Raw genomic sequence first — 23,310 nt, forward strand, 5'->3', positions numbered from 1 at the left:
TTCCCATCACGCTCCAAGAGTTTGCTCACCAGCCATCTTCTTAAAGATACTCCCAAACCTTCTTCTCAAGACCTTCGCCACCACAAGACCACCTTCTCGAGGTTCTCTCCTAAGTCTCTCCTCCTCATTCCGAGACTTTCCTCACGAGCCATCTTCTTAAAGGTACTCCCAAACCTTCTTTTCAAGACCTTCGCCACCACAAGACCACCTTCTCGAGGTTCTCTCCTAAGTCTCTCCTCCTCATTCCGAGACTTTCCTCACGAGCCATCTTCTTAAAGGTACTCCCAAACCTTCTTTTCAAGACCTTCGCCACCACAAGACCACCTTCTCGAGGTTCTCTTCCAAGTCTCTCCTCCCGAAACCTTCCTCACCAGCCATCTTCTTAATGGTACTCCCAAACCTTCTTTTCAAGACCTTCGCCACCACAAGACCACCTTCTTGAGGTTCTCTCCTAAGTCTCCCCTCTTCATCCCGAAACCTTCCTCACCAGCCATCTTCTCCCTCGGCTGGTTTAAGATCAGGTAATTTTGTAATTGTAATCCTGTGCAGTCCTTCGAGACATTTTTGTGATTAAGGGCGTTATCAATAAATGTGACATGACTTGACTTCTTAAAAGTACTACCAAACGTCCTTTTCAAGACCTTCACCACCACAATACCACCTTCTCGAGGTTCTCTCCTCCTCATCCCGAGACTTTCCTCACCGGCCATCTTCTTAAAGGTACTCCCAAACCCCCTTTTCAACACCTCTACCACAACAGAACCACCTTACCAAGTTTCTCTCCTAAATCTTCACTCCTCTGCAGTGCCCTCTTCATCCCAAGACCTTCTTAACCAGCCATCTTCTCAAAGGTAGACCCAAACCTCCTTTTCAACCGCCTTCCCAAGTTTCTCTCCCAAGTCTCCACTCCTCATCCCACGACCTTCACCAGCCAACTTCTTAAAGGTAATACCAAATCTTTTTAAGACTACCGATCCCCTCCCAAGTGTTCCCCCCTCGGCAGTCTTGGCTTCACTCTCCCTTATTATTAGTTAATTTTTCATTTATTGTATAAATGCCCCCTATTGGGGTTTGATCACATCCCCGTCTCCTTGTGTCCTGCATTTGGGTCTGTCTGACATATCATGACATAATATTTGATCCCAATAAAGGGAGCGTCAAGAAGGAAAAGAGGGAAAGTACAGTGAATGGTTTCAAAGTTTGAAAATCTTTCATATTTTAATCTTTCCACACATTCAAATAATGAGGTACACCCTTTATGAATATTTTAGGTCATTTGTAATGCGTAGGAACGTATCAAAATAAATACCATTACTTCGAATGGGAAAAAATGTTTCAGGTCCTGAACAATTCGGTGGTCTAACACTGATTAGGGTCGAGTACTGAGGTATCACTGTGTAGTTCCATACGATTTTGGATCTTCTGCAACATGATTCAAGGACAAAGAGAAAAATGAGCTGCAGTTTTAAAGATGTCCACTTGATGCCGCCAAAGCCAAGTGCCACTCGCAAGGCTACGAGAGCTGTATTTCTCTTTCTCGCTCTCTCTCTCTCTTTCCTTTTCTCTTGTTTTCTTTCTCTCACACTTTCCATTTTTCTTTCTTTCTCTTTTTCTTTCTTTCCTTCTTTCTTTCCTTTCCCTTCTCTCTCTTCCTTTTTTCTTTCCTTTCCCTCTCTCTTATTTTTTTTTCTTCCCTCTCTCTCTTCCTTTTTTCCCTTTCTCTGTCTCTTTTTTTCCCTGTCTTTCCTCCCATTATCTCTTTCGGTCTTTCCTGTCTGTTTCTTTACTATCTTTTTTTCCATTCTCTCTATTTCTTTACCGTCTTTCCTTCCATTCTCTCTTTCTTTACTGTCTTTCTTTCCATTCTCCCTTTCTTTCCATTCTCCCTCTCTTTTCTTTCCTGTCTTTCTTTCTATTCTCCCTCTTTTCTTTCCTGTCTTTCTTTACTGTCTTTCTTCTCTCACTCTCTTTTCTTTACTGTCTTTCTTTCCTTTACCTCTCTCTCTTCCTTTTTTTCTTCCCTCTCTCTCTCCCTTTTTTCATTTCTCTGTCTCTTTTTTTCCCGTGTTTCATTTCATTATCTCTTTCGGTCTTTCCTGTCTGCTTCTTCACTGTTTTTCTTTACTGTCTTTCTTTCCATTCTCTCTATTTTCTTTACTGTCTTTCTTTCCTTTCTCCCTCTCTTTTCTTTACTGTCTCTCTCTCTTTCCCTGATCTACTAATCCGGCCCCTGTGAGAGTGTCTTCTATGTGGCCCCCAAGCCAAAACGAGTACGACGACCCCTCCATGAGGCGGCCTGCAATCGAATCAAAGTGCACACGCCGCTGCAGAAACACGCTCAAATCTCCAGGACACGTATTTCGATCGGGGATTCGAGGAATTCTATCGTGGCAAACAAGAGATCGCCGGCGCATATAGTGCTGAGAGAATCCTCATTTCCACACGGCGAGGCGCATGGATTCGCTTCTACGTGAATACATTGAGGGGATTATTCGGGCAGGCGTTAGGAACACTCATATACGGCATATAACTCCTTCTGCGGGCGGAACGTACACAGGAAACCAAAATAGGAATTCGACGACGTGCCTGTATGTGGCCAGAATTTTAAAAAGCTGTGAGAAAATGTGTCAATATTTTCTTTTCCCCAGCAGGTGCATGCCAACTGATTCTTGTTAGGGTGGCTGTGTAAAAAGGTAATGGTTAAAAATAGAAATGATGGTTCTTTTCTGTTCTGCTGAAACATAAATTGTGTTAATGAAGGAAAATGACACATCACAATTTTGGGAGAATTTACAAATGAAGGCTGAATATTTTGTAAGTGTTGAATATATATATAGGGAATGATTTGCTATTGTAGAAATCTAAATTTAATTGGCCATGTAATATAGACTCAAAAGAATTGTATCATTTGAGTATTAGTGTAATCCTTAATTCATGGACAAGAAGTTCAGCGATTTTTAGAAATCTACATGCACTCTGCACTAGGCGACCAAGGATAGTGGATTGCAGCCGCACAGGTGCAGTTCTTTTTAGGCGGAAAGAACACATTTGCTCTTTTGGCCCCTGCTCTTAACGATAATCTACTGATGCTAGTGGATGGCGGAGAAAACAGTGCAATTTTAAACGGGCCGCGAGAGCATGTGTCAGCAGCCCGAATCGGGAAAAAAAAAAGCACGCTTCGTCGGCAACTGTTCTCAGTAATAGTTACTTGGGGATAATGGATTGCGGCCAAAACTGCTCATGGTTTGGAAAATATTTTGCCATCCATTCTCCCTGTTAAAATATTGCTACACGCGGGAACTAACGGAAGACTCTTTAGTCGAGAAGTGTGCCGTTCTTGCTTGCCTAAAATGAATTGCAAAGTTGTAGTCATGATCCATTATCTCTGGTTTATGTTGCTGAGAGCTGATGCAAAGCGAATTCTTGGGTGTTTTTCTTTTTTGTTTTTGTTTTTTTTGCAATTCAGGCCACTGAGGAAGGCCATTTTGGCTGAACTGAATTTAACCAAGATCCGTTATCCCCAGTCGACAGTTGCTCAAAGGGGAGGGCTGAAAGAGCAAATTTGTGTCATCGGCGGCCCTTTTTTTGTTTTTTTTCATTCTTTCTGCCTAAAACGAATAACACCCATGCTGCTGTGATCCTTCATTTTTAGAAAATGCCATTAAGAATGATCGAAATCTGAGGAATTTTTTTAAAAGAGGTGTCAACAAAATGGGAATAGGAATTAGATTTCAGCCTTCATTGTATTCCTTGCATGCCATCTTTGTTTCATTCTTTTGGAATGCAAAAATGTAAAAGAAAATAAGTAAACAATGCAAATTGAATGTGATCACGCCCAGTAGGATAATAACTGAAACGGCCCAAGAAACGCAAACAAACCAAAGTGCCACGGTGGCTCTATTATCCCCCACCAACGGCAAAGGGAGCAATCGACCTTTGCCTTTTCCTCTCCACTCTAATTCACTCAACATATTATCGCTATTATTCAAATAATTACCGCGACTCGATAAGTCGGAATGCTTTTGCCGCACTCGGAGCATCTCAAATGTAAATACCTCTCGCGCTGAGGAGGGAAAAAAAATGGCCCCCTCCATTGCCTCCTGTGGGGCTAAAATTAGCCGATTTTTTTTGCAAAGCCGTGCATAATGCGAGAAACGCAAGTTAAGACATTTGGGCAGCTGAGTAAATGGAGTTCGAAGAGGAACACGTGTATAACAAGAACAAAAAACACAGCTTTCCAAGTGTCACTTTAAGGCTTAACACCATGTTTATCACCGAGCCTACCAGGCTAGCATAATTACCACGTATTTAAAGGGGCAGTGTGTATTATTTCACCGCTAGATGTTGCTGTATGGTGCAACTGAAAAGGGTGTTAAAATACATAAGGGGTAATTGAACTACGGAGACTCAAAATTACCAAAAGGCATAGACTTCCTTTACTATGATATCCCCAAGTTTTTCTCTCCTCGGCAGTCCCCCTCCTCATCCCGAGACCTTCCTCAACTTCTTAAAGGTACTCCCAAGAGTTCCCCCCTCAGCAGTCGCTTACTATGATATTTAATAAGCTGAAAGACTGCTGTCACAGTCTTGTTCCACGGACAGACTGAGATCATTTCTTCCTCATGCCATGAGGCTCTTTAATTCCACCCGGGGGAGTAAAAGCCCACATTAAAACCCCAAACCTACATTTGCATATTACCCTATTGTCATTACAGTGTTTATTTTCCGTAGCACTATTTAAATACTCTATCAACACGTTATATTGGGTATTTTTGTATTCTATATCTTTTATTTCATTATTTTATTTTTCAGCACAAGGATACTGCTGGAAGTGTGAATTTCCCCACGGGAATGAAAAAAATATCTATCTCTCAATCTCTCTATCTCTATGATATTTAGATATTCTTCCATCCTGTTAGCATTTGGAGAAGACAAAATTTGTGAGTGATAGAAATGATCACACACCTTTTAGTTGAATTTTAGAGGGAATGGATATTGAAAAATATTCACGCGCAGGTTGGTCAAGCGGTTTTACGTTCGTGTACCACTTAGCCCGCATCTTTATTCAGGCACAAGCAGACACAGGCAGAAAATGGGTAGAGCGGCTGTTTGGACAATCAGAATGCAGAACACAATGCGAGAAGAGAGAAGGTATTACTGCATTAAAAAATGCATATAAATGTAATGGTTCGTTTTTCTTTATTTTTTTTTTACTTAATGACGTTTTTTACCACTGGGAGTTATTAAATATCGCACACTGACCCTTTAGAATATGACAGTATCTTACTAGGAGTGCTTATTGTTTAGAAAAATATTGTTTTTTCTTTAATTAATGACGTTTTTTTTACCACTAGGCATTAAAATTGCACACCGACCCTCTAAAATATGATATCTGAATAGGAGTGCTTATTTTTTTAAATAAATATTGTTTTTTTCTTTAATGACGTCTTATTACCACTAGGAAGCATTGAATAATGCACACTAAATAATGGTGCTTATTGTTTGAATTAATATAGCAGTTATTTTTATTAATTACGTTTTTTAACCAGGAGGCATTAAATACCACACACTGGCCCTTTAAAATATGACAATATTTAAAAAGGAGTGCTTATTGTTTAAATAAATATTGTTTTTTCCTTTCAATCAATGACATTTTTTACCACTAGGAGGCATTAAATATCACGCACTGACCCTTTAAACTATGAAAATATAATATCTGAATAGGGGTGCTTGTTGTTTGAATAAATATTGTTTTTTCCTTTAAAATGATGGGTTTTTTACCACTAGGAGGCTTTAAATAATGCACACAGACCCTTTAAAATATGACAATATCCAGAAAGGAGTGCTTATTGTTTGAATATTGTTTTTTCCTTTAATTAATGACGTTTTTTTTACCACTAGGAGGCACTAAATAATGCACACTGACCCTTTAAAATATGACAATATCAGAATAGGAGTGCTTATTGTTTAAACAAATATTGTTTTTCCCCTTAATGACATTTTTTACCACTAGGAGGCATTAAATATCACCCACTGACCCTTTGAAATATGACAATTTAATATCTAAATAGGTGTGCTTGTTGTCTGAATAAATATTGTTTTTTCCTTTAATTAATGACAGGTTTTTACCACTAGGAGGCATTAAATAATGCACACTCACCCTTGAAAATATGACAATATCTGAATGGAGTGCTTATTGTTTAAATAAATATTGTTTTCTCTTTGATTAATTACGTTTTTTAACCACAAGGAGGCATTAAATACCACACACTGACCCTTTAAAATAAGACAATATCTGAATAGGAGTGCTTATTGTTTTTTTCTTTAATCAATGACGTTTCTACCACTAGGGGGCATTAAATCATGCACACTGACACTTTAAAATATGACAGATTTTGAATAGGAGTGCAGAAAAAAACACAGGGGCCGGCCAATAAACAACATCGGTTGCAGTCGATTAACACGGTCAAAGGCCACCGACGCGGGCCGAGTGACAAAAGTGCAAAAGTGAAAACACGCCAGCTATAATCGAGCCGACGTGATAATGAAAGGCGTGCAGAAAGGTCAAACGGAGTCGTGCAGCTGACTTACCGTGCACCTCCGCTGGGGCTGCTGCTGCTGCGGGAGGGAAAAACACAAACCGCCATTAGCATGCGCTAATTCATTCGAGCTAACGTTATCGAATTAGCACAAGGCAGCTCTGCAATTCAATTTTTTAAGAGCTTTCATATTAAACGGCGGCGGCATTCCACCTGGATGCTCAACTGGGAATAGGGGAGAATGTTTTAAACGTCTCGCACTAAAATATTTTGTAATTGGCTATAAGTGCCACTAGATGACGGCTTGACTAAATAAAGTCTCCCGACTGAGAAATTGTATTTTTTTATAACTACTGTAAACACTCTGATTAATATGGAGAAGTGGAATATAAACTAAGCGGCACAATATTTAATTTCTATCAGGCGGCAGCCATTATGCTACCCGGTAGTCGCGTAAAGATGACATCACTGTTAACAACCAATCACGGCTAAGCTTTCAAAATTGGTGAGTTTGCTCGAAAAGAAAGGATTTTTCTTATTTTATTGTAAAAAAAAATGGTTAAAAATATGGTTATAACAGTAAATATACCCCCAAAATAAGAAACTTATTATTTAAATGAGCAGAATTATCTTCCTTCAAAAAATATATGGAAAATAGATTTAAAAACAATAAAAATGGCTCATTTTCAATATTTAATTTTAAACATTTGATCAAAATGTAGTTGTCCTCACATTTATACCGAGACATATAAAAAAAACTAATTATCCTTTAAATAAGCAAATCTTTTGTCACTCAGTTGAGTTTATTTACTACTAATAAAATATATCAAAAATATGCAAAATTATTTGAAAAAGCATAAAAGAAAATAAGAAAAATGGTTCTTGGAAAAAAGCAACATTTTCTCCCAATTGTTCATGATTTTTTTATTCTAATTAAATCATGAAAAAAGAGAAAAAAAATCGAAATTATATTTTGGTTTTACTGTAAGAATGCGTTAGAAATATGGTTGTACTAGAAACTATTATACTATATAATGTATTTTTTTACTAATAAAATAAAGAAAAAATTGTAAAGGTGGTTTTATAGAATGTTAAAATTGTTCTTATTTTACTGTAAGAAAATGTGAAAAATATTGTAGTCCTAGAATATGTACAAAAAAATAATTTGATAAATATGGTCAAACAGGAAAAATATTTCTTTCAAATACGCAAAATTATCTGCCAGTTTGTCATTATTATTTTATGCTAGTACAATAAATTACAAATATTTTTAGGATGGAATAATTATTAAAATAAGCAAAATCGAGTATTTTTTTACTAAATCATCTTTCATCTTTATATTGGAGAATGTTTAATTTTTCAGATTTTTTTATTAATATTTTACTTAAAACAAGTAGAACAAGCAAAAAATTCTAATATTTGATCATATTATTATATCGTTAAAGAATCTATATATAGTAACAAAATTAAGTAATAGTAGAAGCAAAACTACATATCATAATGAACGAAAAATGGTATCGGTCTCCAGGGTCGGCCCTATGGCCAAATTTTTGACCCCCATGTGGCCCCCGTTTCCAAATACTTCCCCACCCCGGTCTGAAATAACCCATTCCACACAGATGAACACTGTCACGCTAAACCTCTTGCAAATCCAGTAGATAAACTATAAAATGTTGACTTTTTATAGCGTCTTAACCTCCGACACGACGGATCTTCCCGAATTGGTGACAGGAGGATTTTGTCCGCTATTCTTTTCGAGCATTAAAAGCGTAATAGTCTGAGCTTAAGTGAGCCGGAATTGGAAACAAAATACCAAAGCGGCCTTTGAGGGGGTCAGGGCACCAAGACGTGAAGGCCAAAGATGGTGTCTCGTGACATCCCCTAAAGACGATCGGCTCACTTTTTGGAGCGTCGCTTGAAATAGCTTGCACGCGTTCCGCATGGCTAGCGGTTAACTTTACGCCTTTGCGCCCGCAAATTGACAGCAGGGAATTCCGGCTGAGGGTGGCCGGATCGATCCCATTATCGATATCATCGATACCGAGAACCCTCGCCGCTTCGGAAATCGCTGGTTCACTGCTTGAATTTCATTCATCTCTATTGTGGGTGTTATAAAACGGATCGTGCGCTGTGTTCTGAGCAAACAACACACAGCAAATGCTATCACAAGGGTGTTAAGTGGGTGTGTCTGAGTGTTTGCGAGCGACTGTGATAGGCTGGTGTATGCTGTCAGTCAAGCAGCATGTGGGCACCCCAAAGAGACTGAGAAGCACGGCGAACGCTAGTAGCTTTAGCAGCTTGTTACATTGGAATGAAATCATCAATTAAATAGGACTCTGAGGGAAGTCAGATGAGTGACAAGAGATGGTCATCACCAGCGGGTGCTCCGTGGATTGTTAATCAAGTTCGGGAAGTGACTGAGTCGGCACTTGAGAGAATACAATACTTACGGCTTGGCTAACAACTCTTCTAAAGCCCACCTCTGCCTAGCCTGTATCTTACCATTACCCTTGAAATGGATGACTTGGGGCTACAACTCGTGGGAAACCGCTAAATTGGTATTTCAATCATCACAGAGACCTTAGAGAGGCCTGGCTTAACCCCAGGGTACCTGATGGTAGCGTGCAGCTTGCCGGCTACTCTCTAAATCGCTTTCTTGTACCGAAAGGAATAGCCTTCCAATTTGATTCTACTTTTGAATGACGAAAAAAAAAATCTGTGTTCTGGTTTTATTTGTTATTTTGTTACAGTTGAGTACTCTCAGTCGGTAAGGAAATTATCGCCTTTTTTTAGGGTGAGACGCTATTTTGTGGAGGTTCACGTTTCACGAAGGGTTTCGGTACACATTAACAGCAGTAACTGAGGTAAATCTGTACTTGGATGGGATCTATATTATTGTCCTAGGAACTATACTCTCTTCCCATTTTTACTAGCATGTTATTATTGTTAGTAGGTTTTAAGATTAGGCATCCCAAAAAAATTCTGCAATGGAAGATATGGTAGTTGTCCTGTTGACATAGTTATACAGTATTGGGGATTTACTTACATTGCCGCTCTTGACTTTTATTCCGAAACAGTTGTTTAATAAAAGTATTGTATTTTATACTGTTAAAGGTTTTTTTATGCAGTATTGTTTACACTACTTGCATTTTCTGACTTTAGTTTGAAAATATTGTGCAATGGAGGCTATTTTAGTTGCCATGCTGACTTTGTTATATTAAGGTTTGTTCTGAATCTGTTGTTTAGTAGAAGTATTTTATCTTTTTATACTGTTTTTTTAATATAGTATTGGTTTCATTGTTTTATAGTGTTGTTTACATTTTCTGATTATTTTCAAAAGCTGTGCAAAGCAAGTCAAGTCAAGTCAAGTCATTTTTATTTGTATAGCCCTAAATCACGAAGAGTCTCAAAGGGCTTCACAGATTGTTACACTATATTACACAAACTATTTTCAACCGACAAGAGGAGTAGGTTATTCGTATGCAATGGAGTAGAAGTGAGTTTTAAGTTTAGATTTAAACATTTCCACTGAGGTTGCAGATCGAATCTCAGGGGGAAGAGCATTCCACAGCACCGGTGCCCGGATGGAGAACGCTCTCGAACCAGCAGAGGTTCAAAGCAAGGTACTTTAATTGTCATGATGGCATTATTTTATTTGTATTTTACCTTTAACGCTCCTTTTTTGGGGATTGACACTCGTGACTTTTGTTCTGGAACAGTTATAATGGAAGTCTTTTTTTGTTCATACTGGTTACGTTTGCAATATCGTCATTTCATAAAAATGTAAAAAAAAACCTATATTGCTTTCAATATTTGTGCTGCAGTTATCATAATTTAATAACAGTGTTATAAAAAAAAACGGTCTCCGGTCTCCTACGAGTTGTTTACTTCTTTTCGGATCGTGTTGCCATTCAAAATAGTGACTACTATATAGTATTTACTCATGTGCCGAAAGAAAAGGCGATGAGGGCTAAGTCGCGAAAAATATAAGATTGTTTCTCATATTTAAACAATTTATATGTCCATAGGGTTACTAAGTCCAGCCTATTTTTTAATTAGGTGCTCAACACTGATCATAATTATAATTGATTGAAATAAAGTGCTCAATTATTCAATGATTATAATATTAATATCATTAATTACCCGTATTGTATCGATATCGGCCGATGCTACCCCGTGATTACCTAGTATCGGATCGTTACCAAAATTCTCAGTATTGCTCATCCCTAATTCGGACCACCCCCATAATTTACAGTCCTGTGAGTGCTGAAGCAGCTGCTTTTTATGTTCGAGTAAAGAATGTTTTCTATGGGTTGCATGCTTTGGTGTTAGGATTGGAAACAAATTCTTCCATCCATCTATTATCTGCACTGCTTATCTTCAGTAGGGTCGCGGGGGTCCTGGAGCCTATCCCAGCTACGTTGGATGGATGGGGTGAATCGGTTAATCTATTGGATGCAAGAGTGAGTGCTAGGGATGGATGTGAATGGCGAACGATAGTTAAGAATTACTGATATCAACACACGTGATGCAGAGGGGGTAAACCAGTGTATGCTGTCAGGCCTCTCATATCAGCTTCTGTTAGAGCCGCTTCCTGTTTTTCCACTCCAGTTTACATTTTTTTTTCATTTTTAGGCAATCCCTCATTTAGGACAAAAGTGGTTGTTTGCCATTTTCATTCTTCTCAGATTTCAGTCTTCAAGGACCGCCATGCATCTTGCTGCTACACTGCGCTTTTGGGTTTTTGTTTCCAGTAGACAGTACAGTGCCATCTAACGGTCAAATATTACACACTGGCGCTTTAAAGCTGTGTTTTAATTCAGATTTTAGTGAACTCATGTTTGTCTACGTGCTACATTTATATTAGCTAGCTACAAAGTCTGCGCCATGTAATAACAACGTAATGATCCCTTTTCGTTCTGCTTTCAATTAAATATTCGTGTATCCAAAATTCAGAATGTGATTTAAACAAATATAAAGTGCTCTTTTGTTCCAAAGCACAGAGGCCAAGTTCTATTTTAATGTGCCCTTTCTGAATAATATGCAAATGTTCCAACCATTCATGCCCAATTTTTGTCACAGACGACCCTTAAGGTCTCTTCTACTTAGACTAGATATTTTTTTCAAAGGTTTTATATTCTTCTCCGAGTGATTTTTTTTCCCCTTTTGTTCTTGTGAATACTTTTGTCCATTTTCAACACATTTGAACATCAAATTTAATGAATGTCATCTGCCAGCATAGAATACCGGCGATCTTGTTGCTATGGTGACAATGTTATCCCATTAAATGCGACCATTTTTTAAATATTAAATTTTGATTTGTCGTAGATGATATAAAACGTTATATTTTCCTGAGGTCATCGTGTTTTTAAAGAGATGTGCGTAACTTCAAAATGTTCTACTTGCTGGCGCTATCTTCTGGCTGAAATCATCATCGCAGCCGCTGTCGAGCTCCTTTTGTTGCGCGTGCAAGTATGTGAAATTCTTAGACATGCTCGGATAACTTTTTATCTTTTTGGGAGATTGGTTGCCATTTTGTATTTAAAACAGTCCTTTTCTTAATCTCACTATTTTCATCCTGGAATAAACAAAAACTGTGGGCACGCGCGTGAAATTACTCTCCTACCCCCAGTGGCATCTTAAAAACCTCCTAAAATAGTGAAATAAAAAGGTATATATCTCCGGGGAATATTAAAATGTAAATAATTATCTGCCAACAAACAAAAACATATTTGAAAAGAAATTCCTTGTTTTATTTATACTTATTCACCATACTTTCTCATTGTACTCTTTTTTTTTCTACATGGTTTTTCTGGAACTCTTTAACAATAGACAACGTATCCCAAAACATAAGTGAAATAAAAAAGAAAATTGGAAAAAATACATCCCAACCAGAAAAAGATTTACCGTAACAGGAAAAAAAAAATTCTACATAAAAATAATATTATTGTTTTACTTTTACTCCTATAAATGTTTTTTTTTTCTCTCTTTGAGCTTGTTAACACCTCAATGAGTCAAGAAAATAAATTATAGATAAATTTCCTATGTATTTTATATTTTATTTATTCTAATATTTTTTCATTTTATTATATTTTTCCCATGCTAATTTTTTATCCATCTATCTATCTATCTATCTATCTATCTATCTCTCTATCTATCTATCTAAGCCATACCCCCCTAGTGGGAGGTGGCTAGAGTCAAGAACACATTCAGTCCCCTTCGCTCTTCCCAACCTGACACCGAACATTAAAGCCCACAGCACAACAAGGGGTGAGTTGATGTGCCATAAAACCTTTCATCAGCAGAGAAGCCCAACATCATACACTGGTTTACCCCCTCCGCATCATATGCATTGATGTAGTATTACTTTTTATGTTCTCCTATCCATTTCTTCCATTTTAAAAATATCTTTTTGAAAAGATATTGAAACAATTTCAAAATATTATCATTTATCATTTTATTGTATGTTTCCCTAGATTATTTTTTTATTCTTCCGCAGTGGGGTCGCATCTCCCCTGACGCTCGAATGCATCGTAGCGTATCGCGACACGCCGAGTGTAGAGGGGACCTGCTGATAGTTGAGGGAAATTATGAAAAAGAAGTTAATTGCCTTTCTATTTATGCCGCGTTTTGAAACAGGGCCCATTTAAGGCACGGCTGCCGGCGCAGTTTGTGGACTGAACAAATGAAGGCGCTAATGCAATTTGACATTGCGCGGCCTAATGTGAGAAAATGAATTTCACTTAAAATGATCTTCTTAATTATCTAAATATAGATTAATACACAGTGCCGGGTTCCGGTCAAGATTTCAAACGCTACTTGGTGGCGGCAGTAGCTCAGGAGGTAGAGCGATCGTTTTAGGATTAAGGGATCCCAGTTCGAATCCCGGCTTGTCCGTGTTACATGTCGAAGTGTCCTTGGGTAAGACACTGAACCCCCAATACCCCCAATAAGCAGGTTAGCGCCTTACATGGCTGCACAGATCACGGCCTCTATTGGGGAATGTGAAGCACATTGTAAAGCGCTTTGGGAAGTCATTGACTTGAAAAGCGCTATATAAATGCAGATCATTTCATTTCATCATTTCATTTCATTTCATGGTGAAGTACAGCCACATTTGTGTTGTGCACTGTTCATGAACACTATGTGATATTTGACCACTAGATGGCTTTATCGTTTGGTACAGGTCTTTTCAACCAGTGTGCCATGAGATCGTGGCTAGCATACCGCAGGAAAACTCTCAATTTTAACTTTACAAAACGAGCCTGTCATTGATCTGCAGAGTAGCTATAACATTCATCCATAACAGTAGGTGGCAGCAGAGTAAGATATTTTTCTATTTATATTCCAATTATCTGCTCATAATGGAGTACGTACGGGGATATATGTTAAATAGTATTATGGTCGATGAGAGTATTTAACATTGCACTACAAAAGAAAAACGGCAAGATAAATAAAAAGTGGTGTTCACAACTTGAAATTTAGTGACTCTCTACTGCCATCTCCTGGCTAAAAGGTATGATCACAGCCACAGTCTGTTCATTCCTCCAATATTAATGAACTCTTTTTTTGGTGTTTGGGTTAGTGTTTGGTCCGTATTTCAAAAAGGCCTTTTCTTACTTTCAACATTTTCAGGCTACACTGACAAAAATTACAGGGACAAGCATGACATCACTCTCCTCTCTCCTCTTCTCCCTTTTCTTCTTAAAACTCCCCTAACAGAGGTGCTAAAAGTAAGATAAAAAACAGATAGTTGCAGTGGGAAAAAATGTAAAGGCTCTTTAAACTCAGTTGGGCATTGACAACACATAATTAAAAAAGAAAATCATCTACTTTCAACGTTTTAAGGACACCTCAAATGAAGCACAAATCTTGCATATAATTTTGTGGATTTTTCTTATTTTATTTCATTAAAAACACAAAAATCAGAAATAAGTTCAAACAGGGATGGGCAAATTGCGGAAATGTTAAAAAATGAAATAAATGAAATTATTATTTTTTATAAAGTACTAATGATGAAAATGTGTTGATTTGGTGTAACTATTGTACCAAATGTCGTCATCATTCAAATAGCCGGCTATATTTTTTCCTTGCTGTTTTTATCGATTTTTTATTTTTATTGATAAAGATATTTATCAAATTTAATTCAAAAAAATTGCATTTTGAGTTTTTCGATCCGTATTATCAAATTCAGGGGCCTCAAATATGGCTTTGTTTTAATTCTGAGTGTTTCAAAATCAATCTAATGAAATGGTTTTTATACAAAATGGTACAAAAAATATATAATTTTGTTTATTGATAAATACTTATGATTGCTGCCATTCTAAAAAGGCTTATCTCCATTTTTTGCCATTTTTTATTTTCGCCTGAATGGAATTGGCATGCAATGCAAACACAAAAACGGAGATGAGTGTCTTTGAAAAGGCAGTTAAGATCTGAGAAAAATTGACAAAACCTTTGGTTTTCATTGGTAGCTTTCCATGACTTACCTACGGTAATCACGCATTGCATGTATTCTGTTTGCAACTATTTTGAGTTTCAGTGTTGCTGGTTATATTTAAAAATGAAAAAAAACAAAATGTATGTTATTAAGCCCCTCCAAGATAGGACGGCACTAAAGAGTAGGACATTTTGGCAGACCACTGGCTTATCTCGAAAGAGCAGGATGACGACGTAAGTTAAAACCAACAGTAAATATATGATGAAGGTGCTGTATCTGAGTGAGATCAGGAAGTGACTCCTGCTTCTGATAACCTAGGAAACCAGTACTACCTGTTTCATGTGGGGGAGCAAAAACGCCTGGAAAGGGATAGGTGCCCAAGACACACCAAATGAAGTGGTGCCACGACGACCCTGGCAGTTAAGTTATCCGTGAGCTGTGATTCATCTTTCACCATCATATACATCACAGGTGTCAGACAGGCGGCCCGCGGGCCAGATCAGGCCCGCTAAGGGATTGTATCCGGCCCGCGAGACAACACTCAGAGAAACGCAAGAGAAAAACAAGCTGCAGGTTGAAATATGTCAACTTGATGTTGCCAAAGAAAGGTGCCGCGAACAAAGACACTGTACTTGTATTTATTTCTCTCTCTCTCTCTCTCTCTCTCTCTCTCTCTCTCTCTCTCTCTCCCACTCTCTGTCTCTGTCTCTCTCACGGTCTGTGTCTTTCTTTTTCTCTTCCTTTGTTGCTCTTTGTCTCTTTCTCTCTATCTATGTCTTTTGAACTTCTTTTGCTCTAACTTCATTTTTTCCTTTTCTCTTTCTCTCTTCCTACCCTTTGCGCTTTCTTTTCTCTCTTTACTCTTTATCTCTTCCTACCCTTCGCACTTTCTTTTCTCTTTTCTCTCCTTCTGTCTTTCTATTTCTCTTCCTCTCCCTTTCTTTCCCCCCCTCTCTCAAGACTTCTCTTTTTATCAATTTTGTTTATCACACTCTCTCCCTCTCTCTTATTTCTTTATCTCTCTTTTTCTCTTCCTTTGTTGTTCTTTGTCTCTTCCTCTCTCTGTGTCTTTTGAACTTCTTTTGCTCTAACTTCATTTTTTTTCCTTTTCTCTTTCTCTCTTCCTACCCTTCGCACTTTCTTTTCTCTTTTCTCTCCTCTCTTCCTACCCTTCGCATTTTCTTTTCTCTTTTCTCTCCTTCTGTCTTTCTGTTTCTCTTTGGATTTCTTTCTTCCTCTCCCTTTCTTTCCCCCTCTCTCACAACTTCTCTTTTTATCTCTTTTGTTTCTCACGCTCTCTCCCTCTCCCTTTTTCTTTGTCCTGCCCTCTCTCTTCTTTTCCCTCCCTCTTTCTCTTATTTCTTTATCTCTCTTTCTTTCTCTTTAATCTACTAGTCCGGCCCCCGACAGAATGTTTGTTCTATCGTGTGGCCCCCGAGTTAAAATAAGTTTAACACCCCTGATATACATTGTCAAAATATTTTTATTGTTTTGGTTTAGCGGGTCAGATTAAAAAGCTTGGAGGGCCGTATGTGGCCCACAGGCGATAGTTTTCCCATCCCTGTGCCGAATGTTACACAACATCCCTTTAATAATCTATTACGTGTATCGAGAAGCCTGTTGCGCTCGACTGGAGGCTGAGAAGGATATTTTACATCCCGGTTTTGATCCCGTACAGCGAGCGTGCGAGTGTTACAGTAGCTAATACGCTAGCATGCGTGAAACTCTATCAACTTAAGAGGATGAGGAAGGGGGGAGGAAAAGGTCACGGGTTACTGGGGATTATTTTGGGCTGCGCCTTGAGGGTCGAAGCTAGCTGCGAATGGAAGGAAGACTTGACGGATGGTTTATAAAAAAAAAACCCACACTGAAACTGAAACAGGATACCATTTTCATGCTAATTAGCTAGCTTAGCGAATAAAAAAATTGGCTGTTGAGCCTTGGCGGGCTTGCCAGTGGAATTTGGCTCTGCACGGGTATATGGTTATATTTCCAGAGAACATTTTTCAGGACGAAAGAAATGTATCGGAATAATGTGTAAAGCTCATTAGCATAGCGGCGACGGATGTGGGGGGACTGTAATCTGGGGTATTCACACTTTTTCTGCGTGTGAGCTACGGAAAAAATGGCCAAGTCAGAACGATCTTCCCGCCTAGAAAAATTGAGATTCAAGAGCCACAAAGCGTCCGTATTAGTAGAATTGAAAGCTCGCAATACTTTTCAAGGCTTGCCAAAATAAAACAAATATATATAATCATAATAAATAATATTTAATTGTCATGATTACTGATGTGACTCAGCTGTGCCCGCTCTTTTGGTGCCAACTGCCGCGGGTTCTGATTGGCTCCCTGTCAGTATTTGAACCCAGTCCTGTCAATCCCCTGTGGTCAGTCCATCTGCGAATCTCCGTGTATACTAGGCAAGCCTTTTTCGACCCTGACTCACGCCTGTCCCGTTTTTTGCTCCTGTTTGTCTCCCGCTACAACCTGTTTTGATCTCGACCACGTCTGCTCTCCCTTCCCGACTTACGATCCGTTTTTGATCCCGACCACATCTGCTCTCCCGTCCCGGCTTACGACTCGTTTCAAACCACGTCTTGCTCTCCCAGTCCCAGCTACCGACTAGTTTTCTGCCCCGACACCGCCATCGCTCGCTAGGGAAGATCCACTTCCGTGTTCGGATCACAATCCGAGTACGAGAGCGACTTGTGGGCACAGCCCTTCCTCTCTCTTTCAATAAAACTTGTGGTAAACGTCACGCAAGTGGGTTCTGTTTCCGTTCTGGTCCTGACAGTAATACAATACTCGAATTGTAATGAGTGGCAACTCCATGGTTTAGTTAAAGTGAGTCTTTTCATTTGTTGCCAATATTTTTGTCCAATGATACACTTGTGAGAAATAAGTAACACTGTACTGCAGATAGATAAATGTAGCAAAACACAATACTTACATTTGCGGTTATTACGGTAATCGAATCTCCAACACATACTTAAGTAGTAAATTAATTCACATTATGTAAGGCATTGTCAAACATTTTAATAGGGTTGGTTGTATCCCTTAACCACTAGGGTCGTAGGGGCACCATTTCCTGTGGTGTGTCTTGGGCAAATACAGCCTGGTGACACCCATCCCTATCGAGGCCAACAAGGTAAGCATTACATTTCATTTGAACTCCTAATCATTAAACACTTCTTAAATCATTTGTCAAAAATAGAAAAACATTTTCACTCGTAATAAATTACACTTTTCATCGACAACATTCGGAGTTCTCCAATTTGTTACTGCAGCATGGGCAGCGATGTTCATGCTCACATGCCGCTTTCTACCACAAGATGGCAGCGTATCCTAGCAAACAGTGCATTAAATAAACTCTTCCGCGATCTACCAGTATTACCTCTGTGATCTACTGGATTGGATGTAAGAAGGAAGGGGGCGCTCTATAGCTTTCGCGCAACCTTGGCCTGTAAGACCATCATCATATAACACATGACAATTTCATATATTGGATGATTTAGAGGCTCCTTGGGTCAATGAGCCTGCTGTAGCAGGGAGGCGAAGGACAACAGATGACACGTCTAGAAAAATAAGGGGTGTTTTTCCTCTAAAAGACTTGATATCACTATTAGAAACGTGTTTAAAAAAATAAAAATATAACTCATTTATTTGCGTGTAAAGGGTGCGCGTAAAAAATATAAAAATTACTTTTTTTTTTTAACAAAGATTTACCACACTCCAAACTTTTCGTCAGGCAGATCCGACCTGGTTTTGGTCTCGCGGTTCGAGTTTTCGTCTGCACGCCGATCTCGGCAAACGAGATCTCGTTACTTCGAGATTACGTCATTGTTGTGGTGGTTGTCATCGAGAGAAGGTGAAAATCCACACAACATTGGTAATTTCTTCAGTGTCAGTAATAAATCGAAACATAATCCAGAAAGTGATAACAACGGCAATAATTCTGGCACGAAAAAACGGCGGAGAAATTCTTCGGAAGATCGCGGAAGCAAGGAAAACACGTGTGTTGAAGCGAACGATTTGACGAAAGAAAATAAACAAAGGAATACTCCTAGCAAGAAAAGGACTTTTCTACCAAAATGGACTAAATTATATTGCTGGTTACGCTATGAGGAGGATGATGATGTAATGGACCTAGAGAAGGCATTACAACTGTGGCGGGACAGCAAACCACGAAGAATATATGAACTGAAAAATCTGAAGTGATAACTGCTTTGTATTGCCAATTAACTGTGATGATTAAAACTAAATGAAAATATAGATTAATATAATTATTTAGGCAATATTATTTTGTATAATGTACAATATTGTTGTGAACTGAAAAATCTTGAAGTGATAACTGATTTGTATTACCAATTAACTGTGCTGATTAAAACTGAATGAAAATATAGATTAATATAATTATTTCAGCAATCATGTTTTGTATAATGTACAATATTGTTGTGAACTGAAATCTTGAAGTGATAACTGATTTTTATTACCAATAAACTGTGATGATTAAAACTGAATTAATATATAGATTTATATTATATATTTGTCGCCGATTTACAATTTCAGCCTCGATGACACTAACTTTTGGGGACCCATAGAGCTCTGTTGGGACCCATAGATTTTTGAGCATGCGAGTCCCTGGGACCCATCACTTTTCTGAGGTAAAATGAAGACTGTGCGTATATATATATATATATATATATATATATATATATATATATATATATATATATATATATGATCTGGTATCGCCCCGGCACAATCACATGGTATCATTACTCCCCATCTTTTATAATTGGCCTCATTCAGTAGGATTCTCCTTTTAATACAAATTACTGTTCTACTTAAAATGCAAAATATTGTATATTTGTATGCAGTGTCTGAAATAACAAAAGTGCATCTTTTACGTCGGCCGTACAACTTACAAAACGTCTCCGCCCGGGTGGCCGACATCTTTTTCAAGTAAGAAAAAAAAAACGAAAGATTTTTCTTTCAAATCAAACGTTTGCTTCATTCCGGTTTCGAAATCTTCGTTCGGTTTGGAAATTTCGGAATTTCGGTTCGTTTGCATATGCATACTCGGCAGCCAATCAGAAGCCTGTATCGACTAACTTCGTGCTTCCGGACTTCCCCGAGAGTTATAAGGTCGTATATTTGCATATCATTTTCCAAAGTAGACGCACAGAGAACACAAGAAAAAATGGAGAAGTGGATAGGAATCAAGCCAAAACCTCAGCCTCAAAAGAAGCTAACAAAATTGATGACGCTACGAAACGTAAACGTACATTAAAAGCATCGTGGAAAGAGCAGTTCACGTGGCAACGCAAACATTGCATGAATGAAGATTTAATACAGGTTCGTACTGATGGCAGATGGAAAACAGTGATGTCATATCCATGCAATGAATGTTATAAGTAGATTTATAATAAACTTAATTTTAAAGTGTTGTTTTGTTATATATTCTGGTTATTAATCCTTAATACTTTACAACAATGTTTTTTTTTTTGCGAATAGTTGTCTTATTGTATTTCAAGTTGTGAAAAATGGGGCAGGCAACTTTATGGCTGGGCAGGCAACTTTTCTGAGTTTTGTCATGACTTTCAGACACTGTTGTAAGCTTATCACACAATATTTGTTACTACTAACAGTAAATGCCAGGATGTCATCAACATTCAATTTAGGATTCTGTTCGGATTAAATTCAATAAAAGTCCAATATTTATTCTAATAGCGCGCTGTTGGGTAGCACGACCGTCTCGACTTTACTCCGATTAAATTACTTTCAAGTTTTTTGTTGAAATAACTCACGGAAACGTATCCAGACAATAAAAATGTTTAGAAAACCCTAATAAATACCCGGGCACCAGTAAATTTTCTACCCTGCCTTTAAAAAAGTACTCTCAGATGTTATTACGAATGTGGTGACCAAAAATAGATAATTTTCCCACAGCATCCTGAATATTCAAAGTTAATAAGTTCCCGAAAAGCATCCAAATTCTGCGCGTCTGCATACCTGCAGGGGCCGGCTTAGGCATGGTTTATTCCTGTGTCTTCTCTTTGCTGCCAGAAGAGTGGACGGGAGCTGCTAGCTTATTCCTTTTTATTTGAGCCCCCTGCGCTCCTCACCCCCACCCCCAAATGTTGTTATTCAAAGCTCTTGTGGCACTTCAGTCCCTGCCTTATCTTGGCCTAGCAACTTGTCAATGCTTTAGGACCGAGCTTCTTGATGCAAGGAGCATAGGATGTTTGCATGGTTGCAGGCCCACTCGTGCAAGGCGAACCTTGTCGAGGCTAGTAGGGCTTTGAGATGCCAGTTTGTCTTTTCGGATTTGGTCCAACTGTTGAAAGAACCTTATTGGCCCGAAAAAGACAAAGACACATTTGTTTGAAGACGCAAAAAAAAAAAAATCCTATTAGGAACCTATAATGCATGCAACACACGCTTGTCATGAATACCGAGATGCTTCACCTGTGCCCGCTCCTTTGGCGCCAACTGCCTCGGAATCCGATTGGCTCCCAGTCACTATTTAAACCCTCGTCTATCTGTAACTTGTTGTCAGTCCGTCTACGAACCTCAGTTTACTCTAGGCAAGCTTTTCGACCTTGATTCACTCCTGTTTTTGCTCCTGTCTGTTTCCCGGCTTCAAACTGTTTTTTAATAATGAGCACGTCCACTCTCCTCTCCTGGTTTTCGACTCATTGCTGATCCCGACCATGTTTTTGCTTTCCTGTCCCGGCTACTGACTCGTTTTTTCCGCTCCCGACACCGCCATCGCTCGCCACTTCCGCGTTCAGAGCGACCTGCTTCCCGCTGCCAGCGATCACCCGATCGTGTGTGCAATCCTTTCCCTTCTTCCCAATAAAACTGAGAGAAACGTACGCAAGTGGGTCCTGTCTCCGTTCTGGTCTTGACAACGCTGTATGTATCTACAGTGCTTAGCGAAAGTATTGGTCCCCAAGAACCTTTTGTCGTATTGCCACATATTCAAACTTAAAGTTATAAAACTGAAAATATTTTCTTAAAATCAACAACATGTGAGACACAATCGCGAAGTGGAACCTAATTACTTTAATATTTTTTAGAGTGCACCACTGATTCATTACATTTACATTTTATATTATATTGACAACAAAAGAACTGGTGAAGCAAAAATATTGTACCCCTGTTCTCTTAGCTCAGCCACTTGACTTCAGAAGCTGCCAGATGTCTTCTGAGTGATCCAATGTTGACCTAAAAAAACTAAAGATGACAAACCGACAAACATTTACACATCTCCAGGAACACTGTGCTATTAATGATATCAAGATTGAAAAACCATAAAACCTCTGCAAACCTACAAAGACCTACCAAAACAAGGAGAAAACTAATCAGAGAAGCAACCAAGAGGACCAGGATCACATTGGATGACCTGCAGGCATGCATAGCTGAGGTGGGACAATCTGTGCATAAGACAACTATTATTGGGCTCTGTGCAGACCTGCCCTTTATGAAAGAGAGACAAGAAGAAAAAACCTTTTCAGAAAAAATAGCATAAAAGGACCCGTTTGGCCTTTCTAATAAGCCACATGGGATACACAAATAACATGTGGAACAAAAATTTCCAGCCGGTTTGTTTAAAACCGACACCCCCCTGGCTTGTGACACTGCCCCTTTAAAAGAGGCGTAGCTTAAGCCCACACAGCTCGGCTCTAACTCAGGGGACATTGGGGAGAGAGGAAAACAGGTGGAGGAGAGATGCCCCAGAGTTTTGCATTGGAGCTAACTCCTTCAGGCAGGAAATCAAGCCTGAAAGTTACGACTTCACATCACAATATATGACTTTGCTGCGTTCGAGGCGACAACCTGTATCCTGTCTTTTTACAACCTGATATCAGTAAGGGAGCGGCAGTTTTACCCGTCACTTGAGACCAATGAACTCATACCAGCTGATTTTCCCTCTCGTCTCATAGTCACACCCCTAGTTGAAATGTAATATAATAACCCTACACATTTTTATGCTGCATTGAAAAACGTTAAAAGTGTTTGTGTCACGCTTGTCCTACAGAAACCATTTTTAAAACAAAATCATGTTTTCCTCCCCGATCTTTTTCAATTACTTAACATTTTTGGAAAAGTGCTATTTAAATTGACTTCAATAAACAGATAGTGGCATGGAGACAGTTACTGTATATAATTTATGTGAATTGTTAAATGATAAAATGAAATTAGGATTATCGACAGGAGGTATTTAAGGAAAAATGTTCAAAAGAATACCTTAACTGTGCATATACATAAAATCATATAAATGCAAAATAACAATTACGGGATAAAATGTATACAGATCATTAAG

General features: G+C 38.6%; 1 protein-coding gene across 8 annotated transcripts in view; it reads right to left on the bottom strand.

Moving 5' to 3' along the window:
• The window catches only part of LOC148347649 (myosin-binding protein C, fast-type-like), a 60,816-nt gene extending 39,779 nt beyond the window's left edge, over positions 1-21,037 (bottom strand). For 2 of the 8 annotated variants that reach the window (XM_088323598.1, XM_088323596.1), the window contains exons 1-2: positions 20,994-21,027; positions 6,592-6,615 (exon numbers count right to left, since the gene is read on the bottom strand). In XM_088323598.1, coding sequence (XP_088179724.1) covers positions 6,592-6,615; positions 20,994-21,015 — 46 coding nt within the window. In that variant the 5' untranslated portion in view covers positions 21,016-21,027. Of the gene's footprint in view, positions 1-6,591; positions 6,619-20,993 lie in introns of those variants that run through there. The other 6 variants (XM_088323595.1, XM_088323594.1, XM_088323597.1 and 3 more) reach the window with 5 other exon arrangements.
• Between the last annotated feature and the right edge of the window lie 2,273 nt (positions 21,038-23,310).

The sequence above is a fragment of the Urocampus carinirostris genome, chromosome 19 (assembly GCF_059441175.1).
Source record: "Urocampus carinirostris isolate Australia breed hairy pipefish chromosome 19, RoL_Ucar_1.0, whole genome shotgun sequence".
Classification (NCBI taxonomy): domain Eukaryota; kingdom Metazoa; phylum Chordata; class Actinopteri; order Syngnathiformes; family Syngnathidae; genus Urocampus; species Urocampus carinirostris.